The 25,173-nt window shown below is 37.2% G+C and overlaps 1 protein-coding gene across 1 annotated transcript; it reads left to right on the top strand.

The window, feature by feature from the left end:
* Positions 1-2,791: 2,791 nt before the first annotated feature.
* On the top strand, positions 2,792-22,138 carry LOC132266632 (uncharacterized). The gene is made up of 8 exons (XM_059767559.1): positions 2,792-3,060; positions 5,124-7,079; positions 7,183-7,344; positions 7,439-7,493; positions 7,983-8,131; positions 19,827-19,913; positions 20,950-21,078; positions 21,741-22,138. The coding sequence occupies exons 1-8, from the start codon at positions 2,992-2,994 to the stop codon at positions 21,858-21,860; spliced, it is 2,727 nt and encodes a 908-aa protein (XP_059623542.1). The 5' UTR covers positions 2,792-2,991; the 3' UTR covers positions 21,861-22,138.
* The last annotated feature ends 3,035 nt before the right edge of the window (positions 22,139-25,173 follow it).

Raw genomic sequence — 25,173 nt, 5'->3', positions numbered from 1 at the left:
TGAAAAAAAAAATAATAATTAAATGTCTCATTTATCAAATGTTAGTGGCTTTTATCTAGTCTTCATTTTCTAGTCTACTAATAATAGGAAAAAATAGGAAAAAAAATTCAGGAAAAAAAAAATACTACCTCCGTTCCTTATTAGTTTGTTCATCTTTGGTTTTATAACTTTTTAAGAGGACATGCAATTAATACATTATCCCCTTTTAAAATTATCAAATTGTCCTTTTTAATTTAAATATATACAGTTATAAAGTTTGAATTTTTTTAAAAAGATAAAGAATAATGATGGAAATATAAAGAAAAGATGCTTTGAATTTTCACAACTAATTTGGGACATGTAAAAAGAGAAAAATGGACTACCAATAAGAGATGGAGGGAGTAGAAAAAAACTATACTACCAATAAGAGACGGAGGGAGTAGAAAAAAACTATCATGGGTATGCCTTGGATAAGCTTGCTTCCTTGGATTGCAAGGCTGTGAGGTCAGTTTTGTAATCTATTTGTTTTAAGCATTCAAGCCCAGTGAGATTATATATATATATTCCTGAATTTCGGTAATATTATATTCAATATAAAATAAATGATGAACGATTTATCTGTCTTTAATTTGCCAGAGCCAACGAGACTATTCAAAATGTAGCCCAAAGACACCAAAAATACAGCGAAAAGGCCCAATCTAGCCACCCAAACACCCAAATCACTGGTTGATTGCAACTTAGAAGTGACCATACAAGGCATGCTTTGCTTTTTTGTACGTGGAGAGCATGAATCATTGAATCCTACATTTTATTAACTATGTTTAACTGCAAAAGAATAGGATAGTAATTAAATAATGAGTGAAATATATCCAGAGTTAGCTTTATTATATTTCCTATTTTTCTATTTTTTTTTTAAAGACAATTCATATTGGAGCTTAAAATTGAAGATGGCTGGCTATATGCTTCATATCATTTAAATTTATTTCATGTTTTCAAAGTAAATGAATAAAAGTAGAAAACATAAAATAGAGCTTCTTTACTGATTTTATGGCTATATTTGTTTCGACGTAAAATATTTTTTTTGGCTAAGAAGTTAACAACCGACTATTTACAATGTGAGGAGGGTCGACTTATGTTACCTATTTAAAAAAAAAAAAAAAAATTGATATTCATGCTTATTAATTAGGCCTATTTGTGAAGTTCCACTTCAATCATAATTATTTCATCTTTAATAAATAAACCTAACTAATAGACCTAAATATTATTTATTTATTTAAAAAAAAAAAAAATTAAGAAAGTACCAAAGCAACCAAAAATCCGGCGCAAAGCCGAACCAAATTACCTCCCAACACAAGAAGGCAATAAGGTGTAGACAAAGAAATAAAGGCCCTTGACGCCAATGGACCTCTAGTTCAATGGCATGATCTCTCTCCTCTGAGTCATATTGGGGACATACTGTGGATAATTAAGGTGCTCATTTTTTAAAAACAATACCAAATTAAAAAGAAAAAAAAGAAAAAAAAAAAGGAAGAGAATAGTGAGCACCTGAGTGTTCTTAACTACAAAATAAATAAAAATTAAAATATGTCATGTTTTGGAAAGATAAGGAGCATAGTTAAGTTTCCTTTTTAAAAAATAATAAACAAATGTAAAATAATAGGCTTAAAATTTAGTTGATTTGCCTTTTCTTTTTTGCTATTTTGTTGGGGAGTGGGGGTTTAGTGATTAGCCTTAAAATTATGGTGGAATATACGAATCCCCATTTTGTCACTTTCACTCAATATAGGTTATTAATCTCTCTTTTTCAAAGATAAAAAAAACTTCAATTATCTGCATGAACATGTTTTGTTAGATTAATTTACTCAAAAAAATAAGTTGAATGGCGAATTCTATCAAGTTAATCGCGGACTTGATAATTGTAAGTTTCACGAAATTTAATGTTAACTCAGTACACGATATTTAATATTTGCGAAATTTTAAAATAGTCCGTCGACTATCTCCTCAAATGTATAGCCCTCATACCATAACATAGCAATCTTACTCAGCCATTGCAGCAAATGTTTGAGAAAGCATAATTATATTCTAACCAAAATTAAACTTACTACAAACAAATTAGTTTTTTCAAAATTTTCTTTAACTTTCATTTTAAGAAAAATGATAATATAGCCCTGACACAAATTCCTGATCCGACTAATTATGTGAAGTAAGACGTGACGTCAACTATCATGATGATAAATAGCCCAATTTTGGGCTAATTTAACTCTTTTATGTGAAAATCTAATCTTTCGGAATACAATTTTCTAATTGATTTATGTGAGTGATACATATTTGAAAATTTTGAAAATTCAATTCTTAATTCTAAATGAATTAAACGTTTATTCAATTAAGTACGTTTGATAAGGCAATTTAAATATCAGTAAAAACCATAAGCGCAACTTAAAATGAAATAAATTTTTAAGTGATATAAATATCACTTATTACTGAATGCTAAATATAAAATTTTAAAAAAATTTTAAAAAATAATTATATTTTAATGACCACTTAGCATTTAAAATTTAACTCTAAAATTCTCAATTTTGACAAACCGTACAATATCAAAATGATAATGTCTAACTCAACTCTAATTGAATGGGTCGAACTTATGGAAAGAAAGAGTGAGAATATTAAAATATATATAATAAACAATAAGATATTAAATTATTAATCAATGTATATCTGTATAATCATTTACGCCTGTCAAGTTATAATTGGGCGAAATAAAGAGAGAGAGAGAGAATCTAAATAATTATAAGAAATAATAAAATATTAATCAAATGTATTTGTAGAATGTCTGGAAGACGTTACACTCGTTAGCGAGAGCTCCAATTTCAATCTCTCCGGTAATTTTCATGGAGATCACGGTGTTTTTGAACTCCAAACAGTAAATTATATTACTCAGAAGTACAAAATCATACATATATATCTATATACCTATATCTATATATATACAAATTAGGGTTTTAGGAGGAGCCCATGGCAGCAATTCCTCCCATCTCTACATGGATCCCTGAAGATGATCTCCTGTTGAAGAATGCTGTCGAGGTAACATATAATTCAATTTCATTTCTCATTCATTGCTACTTCATAATTCAGCTTTTACGATTCTTGATAATTGTTGTAGCGTTTAAATTTCTCCAAACGATGCTGTACTTTTTTGCTACAATCTTGTGTTTTCTGTGAAATTCGTTTTGTTTTTCGAACGATTGTTTCGGAATTGACTGCAATAGCTCAGTGTTAGCTACTTTCTAGTCTTTCAAACTCTCGAACTATTGATAAATGAATATTTAGTCCATTTGATCGCCATTTTCCTACAAGCTTTTGAACTACTAATTTCTCAAAATCCTAATTCCTTTTGATAATTGCCATAGATATGTGTTGTAAAATCGCCTCGGGATACACAGACACTTTGTGGATTGTGTTTCAGTGATAGGTTGATGAATGAATGAATGATCTGTAGACGGTAGAGCATGAGTAGATTTACCTACTGAAGAAAAAGAGTAGATTTGATTTTATTAATAATTTGAGAGACAAAAGCAATGAAATTGCTGCTTGGGAGATGAATGATCCTAATTATTCCATCATGAATTCATAAATGAAGTTATGTGATTTAAAATTTTTTTTTTTTTCTTCCTGAATCAAGTTATGTGAAATTTAGCAGCCTTATACTCTAAACTGCATGATTGCGTCTGAGCTTTCTGTTTGTGATGAAATTAAATGTTGTATACATATATGTATAGGAATGTGTATATGCATGTATTCTCAATTTACTTATCAAAAAAAAAAAAAAAGAAAAAAAAAATGTATGTATTCTCAATCATGGTGTATGTTATTAACTGTTGTAATGGAGGTAACTTTTGACACTAGGAAAGTTGTGGTTTACTAGGATTAAGCAGTGTTTCTCCGATTGACCTCGTCTCTTGTAAGTTAGATTTTGAGCTAAAGATAATAATTTCTACATTGTCGATTCATAAGAATAGATTCAGACTGTTGCTCTTCAAAACTATTAGGGTTCATTTAGATGAATGAATGGATTTGGGTTCACGTAGAAGATTGGCTATTACAATTGGATTGCGAAGTTTCAAGGTGATTTTAGATGAGAGTTATAGGAGAAAATGAGAAATATCTTACTGCAGTCAATGCGCAATTTGAATCTTTGTTGGCAAGATTTCAAATAAATTCTTACACCTTGTTATTTGAAATCCACACATATAATTCTCTCAAATCCATTCTTTTGAAATCCATCAAGCTATATTTCTTACATAATTGAACCTAAATCTATTCATTTGGAATCCTTCAACCCAAATGGAACCTTATGTGTGTAGGCAGCTGTATAATCCATTTCCTCCCTGTGATTTAGTAAATGATTTGTATGGCTGGTTTTTGTTAAGACTTTGATATAAACATAGACTGCTACGATTTTATGGGAGAACCTTCATTTCTGGTGGGAGCCATGACTTGGACATGCATATCATACTATATTAATAGAGCTACACACTTGTTGATAATACTTAATGCATAGTAAGCCTGGAAACTTACAGAGACAATGTCCATGACAAAAATATCGACCATGGACTTAAGATTGTAGGACTCAGAAACATTGCATTACAGCATCATGATGCTCAGTTGTATTGTTGTTTACTTGTCAGAGGTGAGATTGTTGTATGAATGCCAAAGTTTTTAGTTTGTTGAATTTACAAAAGCAGCAGAGGGTCAAGTTGCTAAAAGTTCAAATTTCATCCTCTTAACATTCTCATTTTCTTTGAATTCTGTACTTGACATTTTTTGTTCTTCTCTTTTTCATGTTTTGATTGTAATTTATGTTCTTCTCAATTTCATTTTCTTTCATTCATTCAATTTTTTTTTTGGTTGGGCTTCGTTGGTGGATCGTGGAAATGATGGGTATCCATGTGGATTAGGGGAAGAAAGGAAAAAGAAAGAAAGCACAAATCCTTTATATTTGCAAATTGTTTAAGCATTTTGTTTCACATATTATTATTAGATTTAAAATAGAAAATAGATTTTCTCTTTCTGCATCCCTTGTATGCTTTATGTTACCTGAATTCTTACTTTTAGTGGTTCCTCTATCTGTTGTTCCCTTTTGGCAGGCTGGGGCTTCCTTGGAAGCACTTGCTAAGGGGGCAGTGCAATTTTCTCGCAGATTTACCCTACAAGAACTGCGAGATCGGTGGCACTCTCTTCTCTACGATCCTGATATATCGGCTGAAGCTTCTGCTCGCATGGTTGAGCTTGAACGTTCTGCTTCCAATCTTTCATCAAAGCTTAATAGATTGGACAATTCTAAAGAGAATAAATATGTTCCTGAAAAGAGGAAAGTTAGCAGCATTCACAGACAATATTATGCCATGCGAAAGAGAATCCGAAGTGACTTTTTAGCCTCTACTGATATAGGTCTTCTTTCTGAGTCCAATCCTCATGACTGCGGTGGAAATGTAGGTGATTTTCAAGAGCATGTAAAACTTGGTAATGATCCTCTAATTGGAAATTGTATGCTTGGAGATTGTATTTCCAACCATTTTGGGGATCAAAAAACAGATTTTGATATCCCACGTGATGGTTTCCCACAAACAATGAGGGATATTGCTGCTGTCAATGCTGTTGGTAATAATGGTGATGCATTTCATACTGGAAACCCATACTCGCTTGAAGATAACAGAATTACGAGGAATGATTCTCTATTTAGATTTCCCAAAGGCGTTTCCTCCCTATCAATCAAAGTATCAGTTGCAAGTGATGGAAGGGAATCTATTCGGCACAATGATGCATACAATGATATTACGCATACCACTGAAAATGTTTTAGTTGACGTTGAAAAATGCTCAGGTGTTGAGGAAACCGGGCCATCACAAGGGCTGTCGGATGGAAAGCTACTTGAGGCTGATGTTTCAGGGACAAAACTCTTGTGTACTTTTAATTCGATAAATGATAGTCTCCAAAATGTTTGCTCTGAATTTGGAGAAAGACCGCAATTCAACTCCCCTGATTCAGATTACAATGCTTCATTGCACACAATGGGATATTCTTCTCCACTGCCTAGAGAGCCTCTCTGGAAAACAATGGTGGACATCTCAACTCCTGCTATGCCAGTTGATATGAACCTTGGAGATAAAAGTCAGTGTGTGCAACATATGTCAACACTTCCTGATAATGATGACAGTGAAAAGAAGAGCTATGATGTTGTGCATTCTGGGCCTTTACTGGGAGACAGACACAATGGTGATATATGTACTAATCCAGCTGCTATCTCAGATGGTGAAAATGTAGATATCTCTGATTCCCTTTTGAACTTCTCGATTGAGGATGGGATTCCTTTTGTGGATGCAGATGGGAAAGACATGATGGATAAATCTTGTTATGATAATTATAATTCACTGCCGTTAAATTCACCTAATGATATTTATGAGAATAATGTACCCGTTGTAAAACCTGAGGCATTGACAGTTTCAAGTACCTGCCTTGCAACTCCTGGTGGTGCATGTCCTGCAAAATCAGAAGTTATCTCTTCCCCATTACATTCTTTTCATGGTTATCAGCAAAGTGCTTGTCGTTCAGAAGTTAATGTGCCATCTACATCAGTGTTGTGCTCCAAGTCTCTTGAACTTAATGACATGGCTACGTACTGCACATTGAACACCGAAGACCCAGATATCCCATACAATGATGATATTTTCCTGCTTATACATCCATCTGCATCATTTACCTCTTCTGCAACAGCACCAATTACTGCAAATGCTTTTGACTTCACATCCTCGTTTGGAAGAGATAGAGAACGACCAAACTTGACAAAGAAAGGAGATGATCCTGCAACATCTTTTACATCATTAAAGATAATAGCACCAAACATGTTGCCAGAAACCGGTCCAGGCCACGCACTTACTGGTTGCGAGGTCAAATCTGAGTTGTCTGATCCTAACTATCTGGTTATGGTTCCCAGAAAAGCTAACAAAGCCCTCAATTCAATTCAGTGCAAATCAGCACAAGCAACTCCACGCTCTGCAAAGGATGGAACATTGGACAAAGAAGTTCTAAAAGTTGAATTGGGGGTACTCTGATTCTGAAAGGATATATACTTCAATTCCTAAAGCAGATTGTTCATTGTTGTGGTTATATTAAAATATTTCTGAGCTGCTTGTTTGTTGGAAACAGATGGTAGATGCCCCAGCTACTTTAAGGGAATTGCCGTTAAATGCAGAAGCAGCTTCCATGAAAATGACTCTTCCAGAATCAGTGGCGAAAATTTCAATATCAGAGCATGAAGAATATGAGAGTGATAATGATGTGCCTTATTTTTCTGATATTGAAGCAATGGTATATTATCAGAAATTTGTTGATTGGGTCTGAATCTCATCTGTGAACTATTTCTAGGTTTTGGTTTCTCTAATATCTTGATGCTTTCTTTCAGATTCTTGAAATGGACCTAGGCCCATACGACCAGGATTCGTATGTTAGCAGACAAGGTAATTCATTAGAGTTTAAGTTCAATATGTATTATACGACTTTGCTTCTGTGTATTAGATCATTCTGCATGCAATTGTTTCAAATGAGAAGATGAATCTTAAGGTGGAAGTTGTCTTACTTAAAAATTTTACCCTTTTAAACATTCATGCAGCTAATTTTTTCCTGCATATATGTTTTTCAGATGATATAGTTGGCTATGTATATAAATTTAATGACCTAAACATAAATTTCAAATCATTACTCATTGTGGACACCAATGGCTAAATTAGGATAACTACTTTATTGATTGAAAATATTAGTAGTTATATTAATGTTGGTGAAATTGTTATTAGACAATAGTCTCCTTATCATCTCAAGTTAAAAGAACTGATGTGTTAATTAAAGGAAGCAAGTCATTTCATTAAAGTGAAGAGCACATACATAACTGTTATACCATCTCAGTGGTTTAGTATACTAATTTGAGTTGGTTTTTTCACCAAATTTTCCAGTGCCTATGTATCAACACGAGGATTCGAGGAGGAAGATCATAAGGTTGGAACAATGTGCTCATGCTTCTTTGCATAGAGCCATGGCGTCTCGAGGTGCCCTTGCCATCTTTTATGGCCGCCAGTTGAAGCATTATATCAGGAAAACTGAGGTGATTTTCCAATTTGTGACCTTCTGATTGTTTTGCTTTCATCGGCAGATCCTTAAACACTGATAATACTCTTTTTTAGCTTTGGTTTGATGATACGTTATTTGTATTTCCTTTATATATATATATATATATATATATATATATATATATATTTGTTTTGCGCTTTTATACATTCCTGCTTATTTCTTGCCTATTGTATCATTTCATACTCTGTACCATTGTATCAGAAATGACTTCATTCCATGAGTTATGTTCCATCCAAAAGTTGTAGATTTTGAAAGGTTTTCTTTCTCCCAAATGTCTGGTTGAATCATGAATGGTGATAGTAGCTGGACAGTGATATGGGCGCAGGGTGTCCAAAAAGTCCATCTCATTCTGGAAAAGCTTTCATGTACACATCATTAATTGAAATTCTATCAAGTTTGTCGCGAATGGTGTACCAACCCTTCCTTTTGTTATTTCTGGTTAGCCAAAAGGCTCTAGCATTAATATAATTCAAAATTAGATCATTCAAGCGATCATTGAATTCAGTGGGTGCCTCAAGTTTTGTATCTCTTCCACTTTTTCTTTCTGCAGCACTTTCACCATATTGGAATCTCCCATTAGAAACCTTGTTTGATTATACAGCCCAAATGTTTTAAGGTGTTGCTATAGTTCTTTCTTTTTAGTATTTTCATTAGCCCCCTAAACAAAGCTTGCGATAGAAGACACCTTGCTAGTTTCTGCAGGAGAGGGCTTGTTCAGTGACAACAGGATCTTCAATTTATAGCACACTAAGATCCCAATTATGACCTACACCATTCGTGGATCAGTTTGTGCTAGACTCTTAGTCACTGGGGCATCCTCAAAAGCTACTATCTGCATTACATGGTCTGACCTTTGTTTCAAACTTTCAATCAAGCTCAACGTCGGAACTTTATTATCTCACAAGACCCTGCTTTTTATTTCAAGGGGTCTTTGAGGTCCTCTTAATATTCCAATGTGCAATGTTAATCTTGAATTAAGAGAAGGATTAGGAATTACCTCACTGCTGATCTCAGAATTCCCATTGGTAACACCCATGTTATCTGGACCTGGGTAAGTGTATCGGGTGCAGATATGTGTCCAAGTGTCAGACCTCCTTGAGTACCAAATCTTAGGATATGAGGATACGAGTCCAAAAGCTGGATACGGATACGTAGACATTTACTATGCATTTAAATACATGAATATACTAATTATTGTATAATGATTATTATACTATAATGTTTATGTTGTTATATATGAATGTACTAATTATTGCTCAAATTGAATGGGATGTCGTAAAAGAAAAGGATTTCCATCTATCTCATGGTTGGGTAACTTGTCTCTGCTATTAAATTTGAGTTTTTTCTTGTTCTACAATCATGCCATGCTATGGATCAGGGTGTCCCATTTGAGTTCGTGAGTTGGCAGTGGGCACATGTCGTGTACCCATACCCATATCGTGTTGTGTCAACATGGGTACGTGAAGGGAAATAGGAGAATCCATGTAACTGTGGGTAGTTACCATTTCTCTTCTTGTTCTGATGTAGGACAAGAGAGCAGCCTTAAATAGCTAAGAACTCAAAGAATTTAGAGTCTGAAAGTTCAAATGACTAGGGCTGAAATTTGGAGGTTTGATAGTAGAAATGTAGGAAATCAAGGAAAAGCTGCCTATTGGCATCACAACAACAGGGTCAGAGAAATTATGGTTCAAGAGAGATTATGGTTCAAGAGAGATAAAGGATTTGAAAATAAGAAAAAACCTATTGGCATCACACCAACAGAAAACAAAAACCTACTGGAATCACACCAACAGGTCCAGGTATCACACCTAGAGAAGGCCTCACACCCTCACAAATTGTGAATCACTCACAAAGAAATCTCAAAGATATTTTTATTCATTCCTTGACTGCCTCAGCAAGTTTACATCATACCCTTCTTATAGCAACTTATGACCCTCAGATTACCCGATGATTGAGGTAATCAAAAGTTGACTCTATAGCATAATAAAAGTAATCACCCCGTAATTGAGGTAATCAATATTTGACTCTAGCATAATAAAAGTAATTACTATGGACAGATGTAATTTGATCGAAATTGATGCAAGCTACCATAATTATGCAATTTGACCAAATTCCCCTAATTATGCAAGACTCCAAGTGGAAGCTAACCTAATTATGCAATTTGACCAAATCCCCCTAATTATGCAAGACTCCAAGTGGACCCATCGTCTAGCATGTGCCAAATTAAGGTTTGAGCCTTAGAACCCTCCTTGCCACGCCTTTTATATACCTTAAAAGGCTGCTGCCACTATTCTCTATCATGTTCTTCTTGCCACTACTGTTCCCACCTTGTTGATTAGTGCTAGAACTGTTTTCGGCCGCTTGAGAAGTACGATATGGGGGTTTACGCGTAGTGCATTAGCAACATCTGCTATACCAACAATTTGGTTTTTACTTCTTCCTACTCCCTTATCCATGTCTTGAATCTTTATCGTTTTAGTGAAGTTTTCTTCAGGAGTAGAGTTGGCTGCCAAAATAGTTGCTTGCAGCTTCTCAATACTCACATTCTAAATTTGTTTTAAAATTAATTGTCTACTGTTTTTCATATTAGAGATGGATTCTGCTTCTCCCATAGTTGTTAAAGGCTCAAGGCCCACTAACGCACCAAAGGTCTTTTGGAGCCTAATGCTTTGGTCGGTAGGAAGGAAGGAAGAGGGGTGGAGGGAAGATAGGAAGGAAGGAACAAACCTTATTCGTTCGGTAGAGAGGAGGCAAGTAGAGAAAGGATAATAGGATGGATGAGGCATCCTTCCTCCTTTACAAATTTTCATCCCTCCAAATATGGACTGAAAAACAATTTAAAACTCTCTCTCCCCTTTCCTCCTGACAAACACACTACTTTGTGAGTTTTTTCTCTTCTCTTCCATCCAACCGAACAAAAAGAGGGGAAGGACACAATTTCTTCTCTAGGGATGTCTCATTTACCCCTTCTTCTTTCCCTTCCATTCAAGATTTTTCATTCCTACTGAATGAAGCATAAGTGCAAAGCGCAATGTAAGGCACAAGCCTGATCGAAATAAGACGCGTGTGATCATAATGCATATTAAGTATAAGTATATAAAGAATAATTAAATTATGCAACACATACTTGTCAATATCAAAATAAGGAATATATATATTTTTTTGATAAGTAAAAATAATATTAAAAAATGGCGTTCAAAAAGAGAACGCGTCCCAATTACAAAAGTGGAACCGAAGCTAAGGCCCCAAAGAATCCAGAAAAGTAATTAAATCATATGAAGAAGAACAAAAGCTCCTCTTCACATAATTGAAGAGAGAACGAAGAATGTAAAGTTTGACCGTTTCCGTAGGCGAGTCTTTTCCTTCGAACATTCTGTTGTTTCTCTCCTTCCAAATGCACCACCATACGCAATGTGGTACAATTCTCCAGAAATCGCGAACGTCTCTTCTCACTCGACAACCTATCCAAATATGAATCAATTCCTTAGTAGATCGTGGCATAACCCAACACATGCCAAACAACCCAACAATAAGATTCCAACAGTCAATCGCCACAGGGCAATGCAAAAGGAGGTGATTAACGGACTCCTCATCATCCTTGCATAGACAACAGCGATTAACTATACAATTGCCCCTTTTTCTCAAATTATCAATTGTCAGAATCTTTCCCCACACAGCAGTCCAAACAAAGAAAGCCACCCTAGTTGGAGCCATAGACCGCCAAATAGTTTTCCACGGGCAGTCTCGATTAACAAAATTTGACAAACATAGGAACAAAGATCTAACTTCGAAACGACCATGAGAAGAGGGAACCCAACTTAAAACATCATTACCTCTGCCAACGCCCTCCTGTCGATACAGAAGATCCAAAAAAACGCATACCTCGTCCATCTCCCAATCCTGAAAAGAGCGCCGAAAATGCACATCCCATATAATCCCGCTGCTATCAAGCCGATAGCAGTCGACTATGTAGGCGTGTTTATTAACAGCAATACTATATAATCTTGGAAAAGTACGAGAAAGTGACTGATCCCCACACCAGAGATCTTCCCAAAACCGAATGAAAATAAGGAATATTTTCAACATATCAATTCAACAAATTAGCTAAATCAAGTAATCAACATACATAAATCTTTTCTATTTGCATGCGAATTCAATAAAATTAATGTACAATAAGAGCAATTCAAAGTATGCGATTAAAAAAGGGATTTTTGATATATCAGCTAAGAGGATCAGATAAATTAATACTCATAAATCATTTCATATGCTTTGGAAATGATTCAAAGTATGTGATTTAAAAAGGGATTTTCGCATCTCTCACAGAGGAAATCGCCCCTTTTCTTGAGCCGATCTCCAAGGTTAGAGCTGGATCTGATGTTCTCAATCCTTTGGAAATGACGGATAGGGGGCCTTGTTCACGCCGGTGATTCATAGTAAGGCTTTGCAAAGTCGCCGGAAGCAGGGTCAAGGACGAGTGCAATTCCACGCGCCGGAGGCGAGTGGAAAGGAACGCCTGGTCAGTGGGACACGTGGTTGGAGGACGGTTCCCTCCCGTTGTGGGTGGAATCCAGCTAAGGGTACACATGACTTGGCACGTGAGGCGGCATGGATTTTGAATTCCTCTTCTGACGAGCTTGCTTGGAAAGGGCCTAACCAACGTGGGCCTGTGAAGGTTGCTTTGAAGGTTGATGGCAGGGATATGGGCATTTTAGGCCCAATTCGTTTGGTTCTTCTGGATCTGGGCTTGAAGGTTCGTGGGCCATGAACAGGGCTGGACAGGTCAGGCCCATCGTTAAGCCCTTCTCTTTTTCTCGGTCTTCTCTTGCCAAGCCCAATCACTCTTTTTCTAGAGATGTTACCTGGGGCCAAATAGAAGTCTCTCTATTTCCATAAATGGGCTGCAGCCCAAGCCAACTTCTGGAATGGCTTCTAGGGGCGATTCTCACAAACCATTTGGTGCGATACAACCGAAGGATGTTGCGAGACACTGGTCTCAGGCGGAAAAGGAGAATTGGGTCTTTGTGAGTTTGAACACGAAAAAGGGATCTGGACCGAGATCGAAGACGTTCAGGCATGGTGCGTGTTGTCAGAATCTGCTCTTTGGTAACAGTTTTGGGTTACTCTAGTCAAGCTCTCTTTGTGAGGATGAGACTCGCAGCTGTGACTCTCTCAAGGAGGATGTTTCGAGTTGGTCAAATAAGTCTGGGAGAAGATGGTCCAGAAAGGACAAGCAAAAATGGGTAGCCCGCAACGTGACTCCTGAAACGAGTAAGTTTCCCCCTTCTTGTTCTCGTAACTCCCTCTTTTCTCAATCTTCTCTCTCTTCTCCTTTTTGTGGGTTGAGGAGGAACGAGGTGGGGAATGAGTTTGTTGGTAAGTCACAGAGGCTCTCACCAGTGGCTGAGGTGGGTAATGAGACTGTGGACTCGGCTGATTTGGGATGTGGGATTTTTGGACCGTTAAAAAGGGATGGGACGGTCGGTTTGTTTGTGGATGGGGGTTCGGATCGTGTCAGCGAAGGGCTGGAGGATTCTTGTTCGGATATTTCCTCTTCTTCTCATGAGATGGTTTCGTCTGGGTTTGACATTGGTGGACTGGTCAAGCCTCAGCTAGATTTGTGCCTTCATAAGGGGGATGAATTGGTGCCATCTCAGTCAGTTTGTGAGCCAGAATTGATGACTGTTTGCATGGGAAAGGATATTCGTATCATTCTCAATGAGGAATCAGCCTCTTTGTTGGTAAAGGAACTACAGAAGCATAGGCGCCTGTCTGATGTGCCTTCGTGTGATTTAGCATCCTTTTTTGAGGTTCATGATTGTGGGGTGGATAGTGGGAGGAGGAGCGCTTCTCGGATTTGGGGCTGGTTGATCCTCTGGCAATTGTTCACCTGAAGGGGATGGCCAGTACCCTTGTTAGGAAGGAGTGTGATGGCCTTGGCAAGGACTGGGTTTTGAACAACATTGGGCCCACGAGTGACTTGCTGGGTGTTTCTAGCAAAGGTAATCGGGAGCAGGCTTTTGCTATTCTTCAGGCTATGGAGGAGGGGAAAGAAAGGGAGATGATTCAGTTTTCTAGAAGGAGGTTTAGGAGGAAGAAGACTTAACCCTCTTGGAAAGGGGTAGAGGGAGCTACGTAATCTCTGTTGTGATGTGAACTTTGATGGGGCTCTTGCGGGAGAGAAGGTGAAGGGGGGTGTTAAGGAGGGAGGGAGGGAGGGAGGGAGGGGTAGGGGGGAGGAGGGCGCTGTTGTTTTTCCATGAAGCTACAACTTTTATCCTGGAATGTCTGTGGCCTCAATGACCCGGGCAAGAGGAAGGTGGTGAAGATAGCTGTGAGGAAATGGGGGGTTCAATTGGTGTGTCTCCAAGAAACGAAGATTGATTCTATGACTGATAGAGTTGTTAAGAGCCTTTGGGGTAGTAGGTTCGTTGAGTGGGAGGCACTTGATTCAGTTGGGACTTCTGGAGTTATTCTTCTGATGTGGGATAGAAGATGGATGGATAAGGTGGATGTGTGTAAGGGATTGTTCTCTTTGTCTTGTGTCTTTGTGTTGGAAGAGGATGGCTTCCCTTGCGCTTTTTCAGGTGTCTATGGGCCGGTGGATGATTGTGAGAGGCCTGCGCTATGGGAGGAGCTTTGTGCGGTGCAGGAGATGTGGTCTCTTCCTTAGTGTGTGGCTGGTGACTTTAATGTGATTAGATCCCCATTGGAGAGGTCTACAGGTGGGTCATGGAATCCGGCTATGAGGCTTTTCTCGGAGTTTATCAGTGATCATCAGCTTATTGATCTCCCTTTGGAGGGAGCTGCTTTCACTTGGTCTTGTGGTAGGGAGATGCCTATTTTTTCACGCCTGGATAGATTCTTGATTTCCGGAGAGTGGGATGAGCAGTTTCCAGATGCAGTTCAGGCTGCGTTGGTTAGGGTGACGTCGGATCACATTCCTTTGGTTTTGAATTGTGGAGGTTTGAGCCCTCATCGCACTCCGTTCAGATTTGAAAACATGTGGCTTAGAGCGGCAGATTTTCAGTGTTTGGTGCGGACTTGGTGGGAGGAGGACATGGTACTTCGAGTTTTATCCTTGCAGGAAAGCTTCGTATTCTGAAGGATAAACTTAAAAAATGGAATAAGGAGGTGTTCGATAACCTGGAGTGGAGGAAAAATAGGGCTCTCGTTGATATTACAGAGTTCGATAGATTGGATGCGGCGGGAGGCCTTGAGGAGTCTCAACGGTTTAGGAGAGCAGCTTGTCAGGCTAAATGTGCTGAGATTGCGATGATGGAGGAGATCTCGTGGCGGTAGAAATCTCGGGCCTTGCGGCTTAAAGAAGGTGACAGCAACACTAAGTTTTTTCACTGAACGGCTAATGCTCATAGGAGAGGCGATGACATTGGTTAGATTCGGGTGGATGGATCGCTGTTGGCTTCTGATGAGGAAGTGCGAATGGGGATTGTTTCTTTTTATCAGAGGTTATATATTGAGCCTCTTCGATGGAGGCCAAGACTTGATGGTCTTCATTTTAACTCTATTTCAGTGAAGGATAGGGATGTGTTGGAGAGACCTTTTACGGAGGAGGAGGTCTTGGAGGCTTTGAAGAGTTGTAATGGTGATAAAGCTCTAGGCCCGGATGGTTTCACTATAAGTTTCCTCCTGGAAAGCTGGTAGGCGATCAGACAGGAGATTATGGGCACTTTTCATAAGTTTCATTCCACTGGAAAGTTCAAAAAGTCTCTGAATGCCTCTTTTATTGCTTTGTTTCCTAAGAAGGGGGGAGCTTCTGATGTTAAGGACTTTCGACCTGTTTGTTTGATTGGGCGTTTGTACAAGCTCATCGCCAAAGTCCTGGTCTCAAGATTGAGGGGTGTTTTGGACGGAGTCATTTCAGAGTCTCAAAATGCATTTATTGGGCAGACAGATTCTGGATTCCGCCCTAATTGCCAGTGAATGTGTGGATTTTAGGCTTCGTAGCGGTGCTCCCGGAGTTCTGTGTAAGCTGGACATCGAGAAAGCCTATGATCATATTTGTTGGAACTTCTTATTCTTTTTGCTTGAGAGGATGGGTTTCGGTGAGAGATGGAGGAAATGGATTGTTACTTGTGTTTCATCTATCAGATTTTCGGTGCTGGTTAATGGATCCCCTTCCGGGTTTTTTGGCAGCTCTTATGTTCATTATTATTATGGAGGCTTTTAGCAGGTTGATGAGGAGAGCTTTTACCCTGGGGCTTATTCGGGGTTTCAAGATTGGTCCTGAGGCAGTCCATCAGTTGGAGATTTCTCACTTACTGTTCGCGGATGATACGTTAGTTTTTTGTGCGGCAGAGGTGTCCCAATTGAGATACCTGAGATGTGTCCTGGTTTGTTTTCAGGCTGTTTCTGGTTTGAAAATTAATGTGGGCAAGAGTGTGCTTGTCCCTGTGGGGGAGGTTCAGGAGGTGTCTTCCCTGGCAGCTGTTCTTGGATGTAGGACTAGTTCCTTCCTTATTTCTTATCTGGGTTTGCCCTTGGGAGTCTCCTCAAGAAGGGTGGGTTGTTGGGACCCGATTATTGAGCGCTTCGAGAGAAGGTTGGCTGGATGGAAAAAACAATATCTTTCGAAAGTAGGAAAAGTTACGTTGGTGAAGAGTGTCCTGTCCAGCCTCCCAACTTATTTCCTTTCTCTGTTCCAGATTCCCTCTTCTGTTGCCAGGAGACTTAAGTTGATTCAACGTAACTTCCTTTGGGGCGGTAGGGGGGAGGAGTTTAAGTATCATCTTGTTCGGTGGGAGCAGGTTTGCAGGCCTCTTAAGTCAGGAGGCCTTGGGATTCGGAGGTTGGAACCCTTCAACAGGGCCCTTTTTGGCAAATGACTTTGGAGGTTTGGTAGTGAAAGACATTGACTTTGGAGGAAGATCGTTGCTTGTCGGTTTGGGGAGGATAGGGGGGGATGGTCTGCTAGACAGACTAGATCTGCTATCGGAGTGGGTGTGTGGCAGTCTATTGGGAAGGGATGGGATGAGTTTTCTAAGCATATTAGATTTAGAGTCCGGGAAGGTCGGAGTGTCCAGTTTTGGGAGGATCCTTGGTGTGAGGATCGTCCATTGTGTCGACGGTTTCTAAGGTGGTTCAAGATTGCTGTGGATTGCCATGCTTTGGTTGCCAACTGCTATCACCTTGATAGCGGTAGGTTTTCTTTGGATGTTCGGTTTCGGCGAGCTTTTCAGGATTGGGAGCTGGATGATGTCACTGCCTTTTTGGACCTTTTGTATCGACAGAAGGTGGATGGCACTGGGGCGGACCTTTTGACTTGGGTGCCTTCTTCGCAGGGGACTTTTTAGGTCTAGTTTTTCTTCTTCTGTCTTTTCGGTTTTCAAGCCCCCTCTTATCCATGAAAAACGGTTTGGCATTCGAAGGCTCCTCTTAGGGTGGCTTTTTTTGCTTGGACTGTTGCTTGGGGCAAGATCCTGACTCTGGACAATTTGAGGAAGAGGAGACATGTCATTGTCAATCGGTGTTGTCTGTGTATTACTGATGGAGAATCTGTGGACCACCTTCTCTTGCATTGCCCAGTGACCCATGACTGTTGGAGCCTTATGTTGGGTCTTTTGGCGTTCAGTGGGTTATGCCTCGGACCTCACGGGGTCTTATCAATATTTGGAGGGGGCAAAGGGTGGGGGTTCGAGTTCGCGAGGGCGACTCCCCTCTGCATTTGGTGGTGTCTCTGGAAAGAACGCAATAGAAGATCTTTTGTTGGGAAGGAGTTACCCATTGGGGCTCTTAAGTATTCTATTATTTGTTCTCTTTTTAGTTGGGGTATGGGGGGAGATTGTTCTTCTGTTGAGGAGTTTTTGGGGTCTTTGGATCCTTATGTTTTTTATTTTTTTTAATTTTTTTTTTTTTATCTTGGTTCTTGTACAGCTCTTGGGATGCGTTTTCCTCTTGAACGCTTTCTAGTACAATTTTACTTATTATAAAAATAAAAAAAAAAAAAAAAAAAATCATTTCATATGCATATGCATTAACCAAATTAAATGCAATTATAAATCTGAAATGATTAAAAACAATAATTATCCAAACTTTTAGACATATATTATCGTAAATATTCATATTCAAACACTAAATTCAATTAATGTAAATAGTGAACCATAAATTTGTGGATTTTGTCAAATATTTGATAACATTGAAAAATATGATCCATTAAATACGATCATTCTATGATAGAGAACATTATAATTTAGTAGTCATTTGATAAAAAAGAAAAATGATATGAACAAATCATTAAAAGGTAAAAGGCGCCCTTTTTTTTAGCCTGTAACCTACGAAAAAGTGTGAGCATGTGAGTTTTATGTGAGCCTTGACGAGCCTGGGGCTTTTGTGGAGACTAGGCACACCTTTAACAACTATAACCTACTCCTGTCTCTCTAGAGAAATCGATGCGTACCCCAGGGGTACCACATCATCGAACATACATGGTACCCCAGCCCAATAAATGTTTGCCAACTGTTATTATATCAGGTACAGTTCACATCATCAAAATCACCTACCAAACCAGTCAGCAGAGTAACAGAGTTTGACGCCGTGAAAGGCAAAGGTCACATCTCTTGCTTTTACTCCCAAATTTCAAAATTCATATTTACTCCTGGTTACACAATAATTTCTTGTCTTTCAGATCCATTTTCTCGGTCAAACTGTGCACTGATGTTCCTTGTTTCTCTTCTTCTTCAACTGATTCCTTAGCTGCCCATATTTGTTTAGTCTTTGAGCTCCACAAGCTTTTTCAGAACTTCTCTCTCTCTTTTTTTTTTTTTTTTTTAATATAACTTCTCATTACTATACCCAAATACCTTACAACTAAGACAACTGTTAGAAAATGTTAATATTCTAGAGGAGATTGTCGATTTTTTATACAATTTTTACTTATCAAAAAAATAAAAATGTTAATATTCAACTTCCTAGATGTTCTCCCAGCAGGGTCTTCAAGGGACACTTTGTTAGGGAAATTTATCCCTACTTCCACTTCAATGCAGAAATGAATATAGTATAGTCTGCTTCTTGTAGCTGTTAACTTCTCCATCAAGCGAGGATGACCAATCAGACTCATTGTGCAGCTGAGCAAACTGCTTGACCAGAGATGAAATTTTAAACTTGATATTCTTACCCACATAGCTAATTTATTACCTTCTATTTCTGAGTTAATTCTTGGAGACCTAGGTCACATAATCTTTGTACAAGGGATGCTGCTCTCATGCTCCGAGCTTGAATTGGTGCTTTGTGAGCAAATCCTTCCCCAATTTGCCAATTTTGTTTTGTCGATTAAACAAATTGCCTCTGATTAAGTGTACTTTTTTTCCCCACTCGCACTGGTTCTGGGTTTATATTTAAAAGAGCAAATTAAAATCCCTAGCATTTACATTCAGTGACATGTATTGCAATATAGGTTATGAAATTTTTAACTAGTTTGGTCGACTACTCTGCTTATTTGTAAAATTTATATTTATTTAGAAAACTTATTTGTGGCAATTGAGTTTTTGTGCAATTTCTTCTTCATTTATTCGTCGTCTTATCAATGTTCAATTTGGTGAGATAGTAAGTCGATGGACACCAAATTGGCCTCTATTATATCATGATCCTCCATCCATTTCTCTTGTGCTTGACTGTTTACTGTTCTTGATGGAACAATTATTTTGTCTTTGTAGGTCTTACTTGGAAGATCAACAGACGATATTAAAGTTGATATCGATTTGGGGAAAGAAGGACGTGCTAACAAAATATCTAGACGGCAGGTGACATTATTAGAAAGACCTTTTGGAGCTTGTATGTTGTGTTTACTAGTAATCAATGGAGAGATGTGTGAATCATGTTACTGACACAAATATGGTTTGTAAGCCATGCAATCTTTTGAAAATCCGTAGACAAAAATTAGGAAAAGTTGTCGGCTAAAACATAACTACTATTTAGTAGGTTCCAAGCATCATGCATATAATCAATTTTTAAAAAAAATACTATTATGGTTCTTCCAGGGGGCATAGTACGCATGTTATTTTACACGTTTCAGAAGCCCAAAAAAAAAATAAAAAAGACTTGAGCATCATCCATATATTCAATTTTCAAAAAAATACTGTTATGGTTCTTCAAGGTGGGGCATGTTATTTGACATGCTTCAGACAAAAACAAAAAAAAATGGCATGTTTTTTTACTGTTTGAATTAATGTCTGGCATGTGTAGTGTCAACTAGGTGCTGATACATTGACCATATGGTGGTAGTTTTCTTGCTAATGCTTCCTGCAGGGGAAAAAAATAAAGGTGTTCATTCTCTAACACCACCCCCTCCGACACACACACACGGGGAAAAAAAAAAAAAAAGGAGAAAGGAAAAAAAGGGTTTCAGCTAACTGCTTAATCAAGTGATTGCTTCTTTTATCTAAATGTTTATTTATTTTATCGTACCAGCAATATTATTCACTTTGATGATTTGGCAGAAAACAAGGCAATAAAGGGAAAATGTAACTATTCCAGAAGGCCAGGATATCTTAATCTAGTCGTTTACTGTTGTAGAGAAAACTTTAGTACTGACAGACTTTGTCAAGCAATATTATCTGCCATTTAGAATCAAATTTGAAATACTCCGTATTTATTTCTGTTTAATTTGGTTATTTTTACGGCGAGCACAAGGGCAATAAGTTGGCCAAATATATGAATTTTATGTCATTTGTTTTTATAGCATGATTTTGCTCTGTCAGACACACTAAAAGTTTCTTGGAATTCCTTACTGTCTTGAGTTATATGTCACCATAGCTATTGTTCGTTGTATCTGCTTAGGGAATTATCAAGATGGGAGGAGATGGATCTTTCTTTTATAAAAATCTTGGGAAGAGTTCAATCTCAGTTAATGGCAAAGAAATTGAAACTGGACAGTCAGTGTGTCTTAGTACAAGTTGCTTGATTGAGGTACATTACTTTCCAATCTTAATTCTGAATTTGATTGATATTCTCGCATGGTTAGTTCAATGCAATTTCCAATTATTCAGCTTCCTTTATCCTAGGATTTATGTTTCATGATTCACTTCTTGTTCTCTGAAGTAGCCGGCACACACACATATACTAAATAAGTTTTGGTGCCCAAAATGAGTTGATTTCTCATTTATGATTTTTTCTTAATTTAGTGTAGCTCATTGTTAATTACAGCTAAGCATTTCCATGCCAGTATGTTACAAAAGGATTTTTTGCAAGTAGTCTGCAATGGCACTGTTTTGCGTTTGCCTGTCTGCATTAGTATTTTCATCATATAATATCTAGACATTGCATGGGTGATGGTGTGGCTAATGTTGCAGTTTTGGTTACCCACCCATGTGACTTCCTTAAACCTGAGTGATATCCAAGAAAATATGTTGTAGAATTTGGCTATAGTGATAGCACCTCAGTATAAAACCATGACGACGGGCTCTGCTTGTGCTGACATGTATATGACAAAACTATGACATTTTTTATTAGTTGATCGATTGTCCTCATTTGGAGCTTCATCTTGTGTCACTGTTGCATTATAATACTTGCACTGATGCACATTCAATTTTGACAATGCGAAAAAATTGTGGCAAATGGTGAATATGCAGATAAGGGGAATGAGTTTTGTGTTTGAAACGAACCACAAATATGTGAGGCGGTACTTGGATAACATTGCCATAAAAAGCCATGGAAAGCATACCAATTTCGAATGGTCGGCTGAGGGGTAATTATGAGTGGAGTAATGCTGTCAGAAGGTGCGTCCTGTTTTCCAGTATTAAAGATAAATTAGTGTTTTGTTGTATTAGTTTACCCTTCTTACAGAAGCATCTATATACTGCCCAATATTAGAATGTACATTCTACCCAACAATAGTGTTATAGAATCTTTTCTTGATTTATGTATATGACCAATTGATCGGTCCCTTGCCACCACCTTGGAATTTGTATATGTTGTTCGGACACAGCTGGAATACTTTGTCTAATTTTGTTAAAGCCCATATCATCCATGAGTAGGTGCAGTGAATGTCAGGAATTCTGCTTTCATGTATGCTGTTGGTCGATATTTTGAGAGACCGACTGAAATAAGAGAGCCATCAAAGTTAACATTCCTGTGTTTGTTTAATTTCATTATTGCCGATGTGGTGATTTTTAACCATAGTTTAGAGCAGCAAGATGGTTAGCATTGATTCTTGTAGGTTTTATGGTGAAGTCACTCCAAAGGGGCACGACATGCCCAGTTCATGCTTTCCACCATTTTAGCTGTAAAACCCTAAACCTGAACTCGTGAATGCCGGGTCGTACCTGTTAAGATGCTTTACAACATCTTAGCTGTCTGGTATTGTTGGAAGGATGCTTTATAAGTTTTCAAATAGGCTGGTCTCTTTGTTTATTTGGAATGTGGTTGTTGGATTTGCTTAAAAAAGCCATTCTTCAACTTTTTTCTTTGGTGGTTAGGAAGATTTTCCACATTATGTTGCTTATCCATCTGTCTTTCCTTTGTTTTCCTTGCTTTCTAGTGGCTGCCTAACATACAATTCTTTGCCCTATAAATCATCATTACTGAAAATGAAGTATTAGTATTCGGTTACCTATGGACATTAGCTCAGATGGTACGATCTCTCCTCTCCAACAGGAGTTACGTTTTCGAGATCTGTTATTATGAGTGCGTGCTAGTTTTGGTGAATATATATATATATATATATATATATATATATATATATCCCAAGTTCCAACAGACTCACTCACTCCTAATTCTTAAACAGGCCTTTCCAATGAAGATGTTTGTTGTTGAATCAAGTTTTTGTTACTTCCCAGTAAAAGAGATAAAATATGAAAAGATAAAAAAACAAATTTAGGGCAGTGTACATGCCAAGAGGGCAAGACATTTCTTAAAAGCTTGGTTTTGTGTGTATTAGTACTAGTTTATTCTTTCTTTTTGATTCTCACTTTTTTCAGATTTGTCCCATGTTTAACATAATAACAAGTATTTGGCATGGCCTGAGCCATCATGAATCATGATGGTGGTTAGTGTTTAGTGTTCTACACCAATTGGTCAAGTTGGAAAGAAAACAAAAATTGGTGAGTGTAATTACACTTTAACCACAAGCCTGTCTTGCAGTTGGGTGACACCAAGGCATGGTTTTCATCACGCAATATAAATTTCAAACTTATGAGCCCTATTCTTTACCATTAATCTATATTTGGAACATAATTGTGTAGGGTCCAACAAATGGTGGTGCTAGCACTCAAACCCTACATAGATATCTTAAATGGACTCAAACACTACATAGATGTCTTAAATGGACTCAAACTATTGGGTCCTGTTCGCCAATGATGAAAATTCATGGATCATATTGAGAGGATTTGGAGAAATTATTAGCTCGTTCGGGAGTATGTGGTCCTAGCTATTTATAGGCTACATCATGATTAGTGTTGGGAGAGACACCTTACTTTCGATAATATTTGTACAAATTACGAAGGGATAATATTTCTGCATACTATAAAGAGATAAGGTTATCAGATTCTCTATTGTAACAACACCGTGAGTAATCATGATCGTTATTTGTAATACAAAACGGTCTTCTAGATTAATCTCCAAAGCACTGTTTAACCATAATACCTCAAATGATCATCCTTGTGAGTTGGGCTCACAATTGAATTATAAGATTTAAAAAAATAAAAAATAAAAAATAAAAAAGGTCCCACTTTTTAGTTTTAGTTGTGGAAATGTTATTTTCAATCACAATTTTTGCAATGTGGGCCTATGGCTCTTGATTATTGTGACATAACTATGTGTCAACAGAAGAAAGGACTCCCCCAAAAGATATGAATTGATTTTGCTGGCAATGATTCTTAAAGTTTGTATCATTATATATCTTCCTCACTTTGCTTAATATATAAGCTATGATGCAGCTCACCTAATACATGGATAACATGAATAATAATTCCATTATCTTCATGCTAATCAAAATTTAAAATATATATATATATTTTTTTACAAAAGTGAAATAGCTTGTAATAAAAAAAGAATGAAAAAATAAAATTCTTAAGACAAGAATAATGATTGTATGATGTTCATTCTGAACTTCAATTACTTCCTATAAATCTTGTTAAGCACAGGACATGATTATAAAGTTTAAAGGAGTAATCTCATAAAGAAATATTGAAAACATCACCTCATGCATGAGAATTTAAAAATCACAAAAATATATGTGTGTGTATATAATATATAGATACACACAACCATAAATAAAATAAAATAATATTCACCTAAAAACATACTCTCTTTTTTATTTTTGTTTAATAAAAAGTTCTTGGAGAGAATTTCATGGAAGTAACAACTAATGGGGACATATGTGATGGAAAGACCTGTAGAAAATTCAATGTTTGTTATCAGCAAAGCCAATAATAGATGGGTATAGTACAACCACCATTTTATAATTTTTTTTGTTTTTTCACATTATGGGGACCAAACCATTAAAAACAACCAACGGCTTAATTGGAAAGTCTTGTAACAACTATACAACACAGTGGATGCCACTATGTCTTGCGATTTGATTCCAAACCCTAACAACTCGTGTTTTATTATGCATAATGATCTCCTCAATGTAGTTATGAGGTACACAATTATCATATAGTCACACACACACACTGTGTGTGTTTGTGTGTTTTTTACACATTGAAGAGATGTACCTCTATTAATGTATTATGGGGTCAGTTTGGTATGCATTATGCCTAGTGGGACCGTGCTACAGTCAGATATGGTAACCCTAAACCAATTAGTTTGTCACTCAAGTAAGACATAATTTCTCAACAACTTGTCCATGTGCTTCAATGGCAACAACCACAATCAATAAGACAATACTAGATTACTAGGATTCAGAAATTGTGTGATCTGCTAATACATTTTCTCTCATTTAATTGCATAAAAGTTCTTTATATATATATATATATATATATATATATAAACATACACATAACTAAGATTAAAAACTAAAGAAAAAAAAATTGCAAACATAATTCCAACAACTAACATTGATAT

The sequence above is a fragment of the Cornus florida genome, unplaced genomic scaffold, assembly GCF_030987335.1.
Source record: "Cornus florida cultivar Cherokee Brave unplaced genomic scaffold, ASM3098733v1 CherokeeBrave_3.0.0_Hap2_Chr07, whole genome shotgun sequence".
Lineage (NCBI taxonomy): Eukaryota > Viridiplantae > Streptophyta > Magnoliopsida > Cornales > Cornaceae > Cornus > Cornus florida.
Note: the sequence above shows the minus strand (reverse complement) of the source record. Positions and strands in the feature narration are given on the sequence as shown.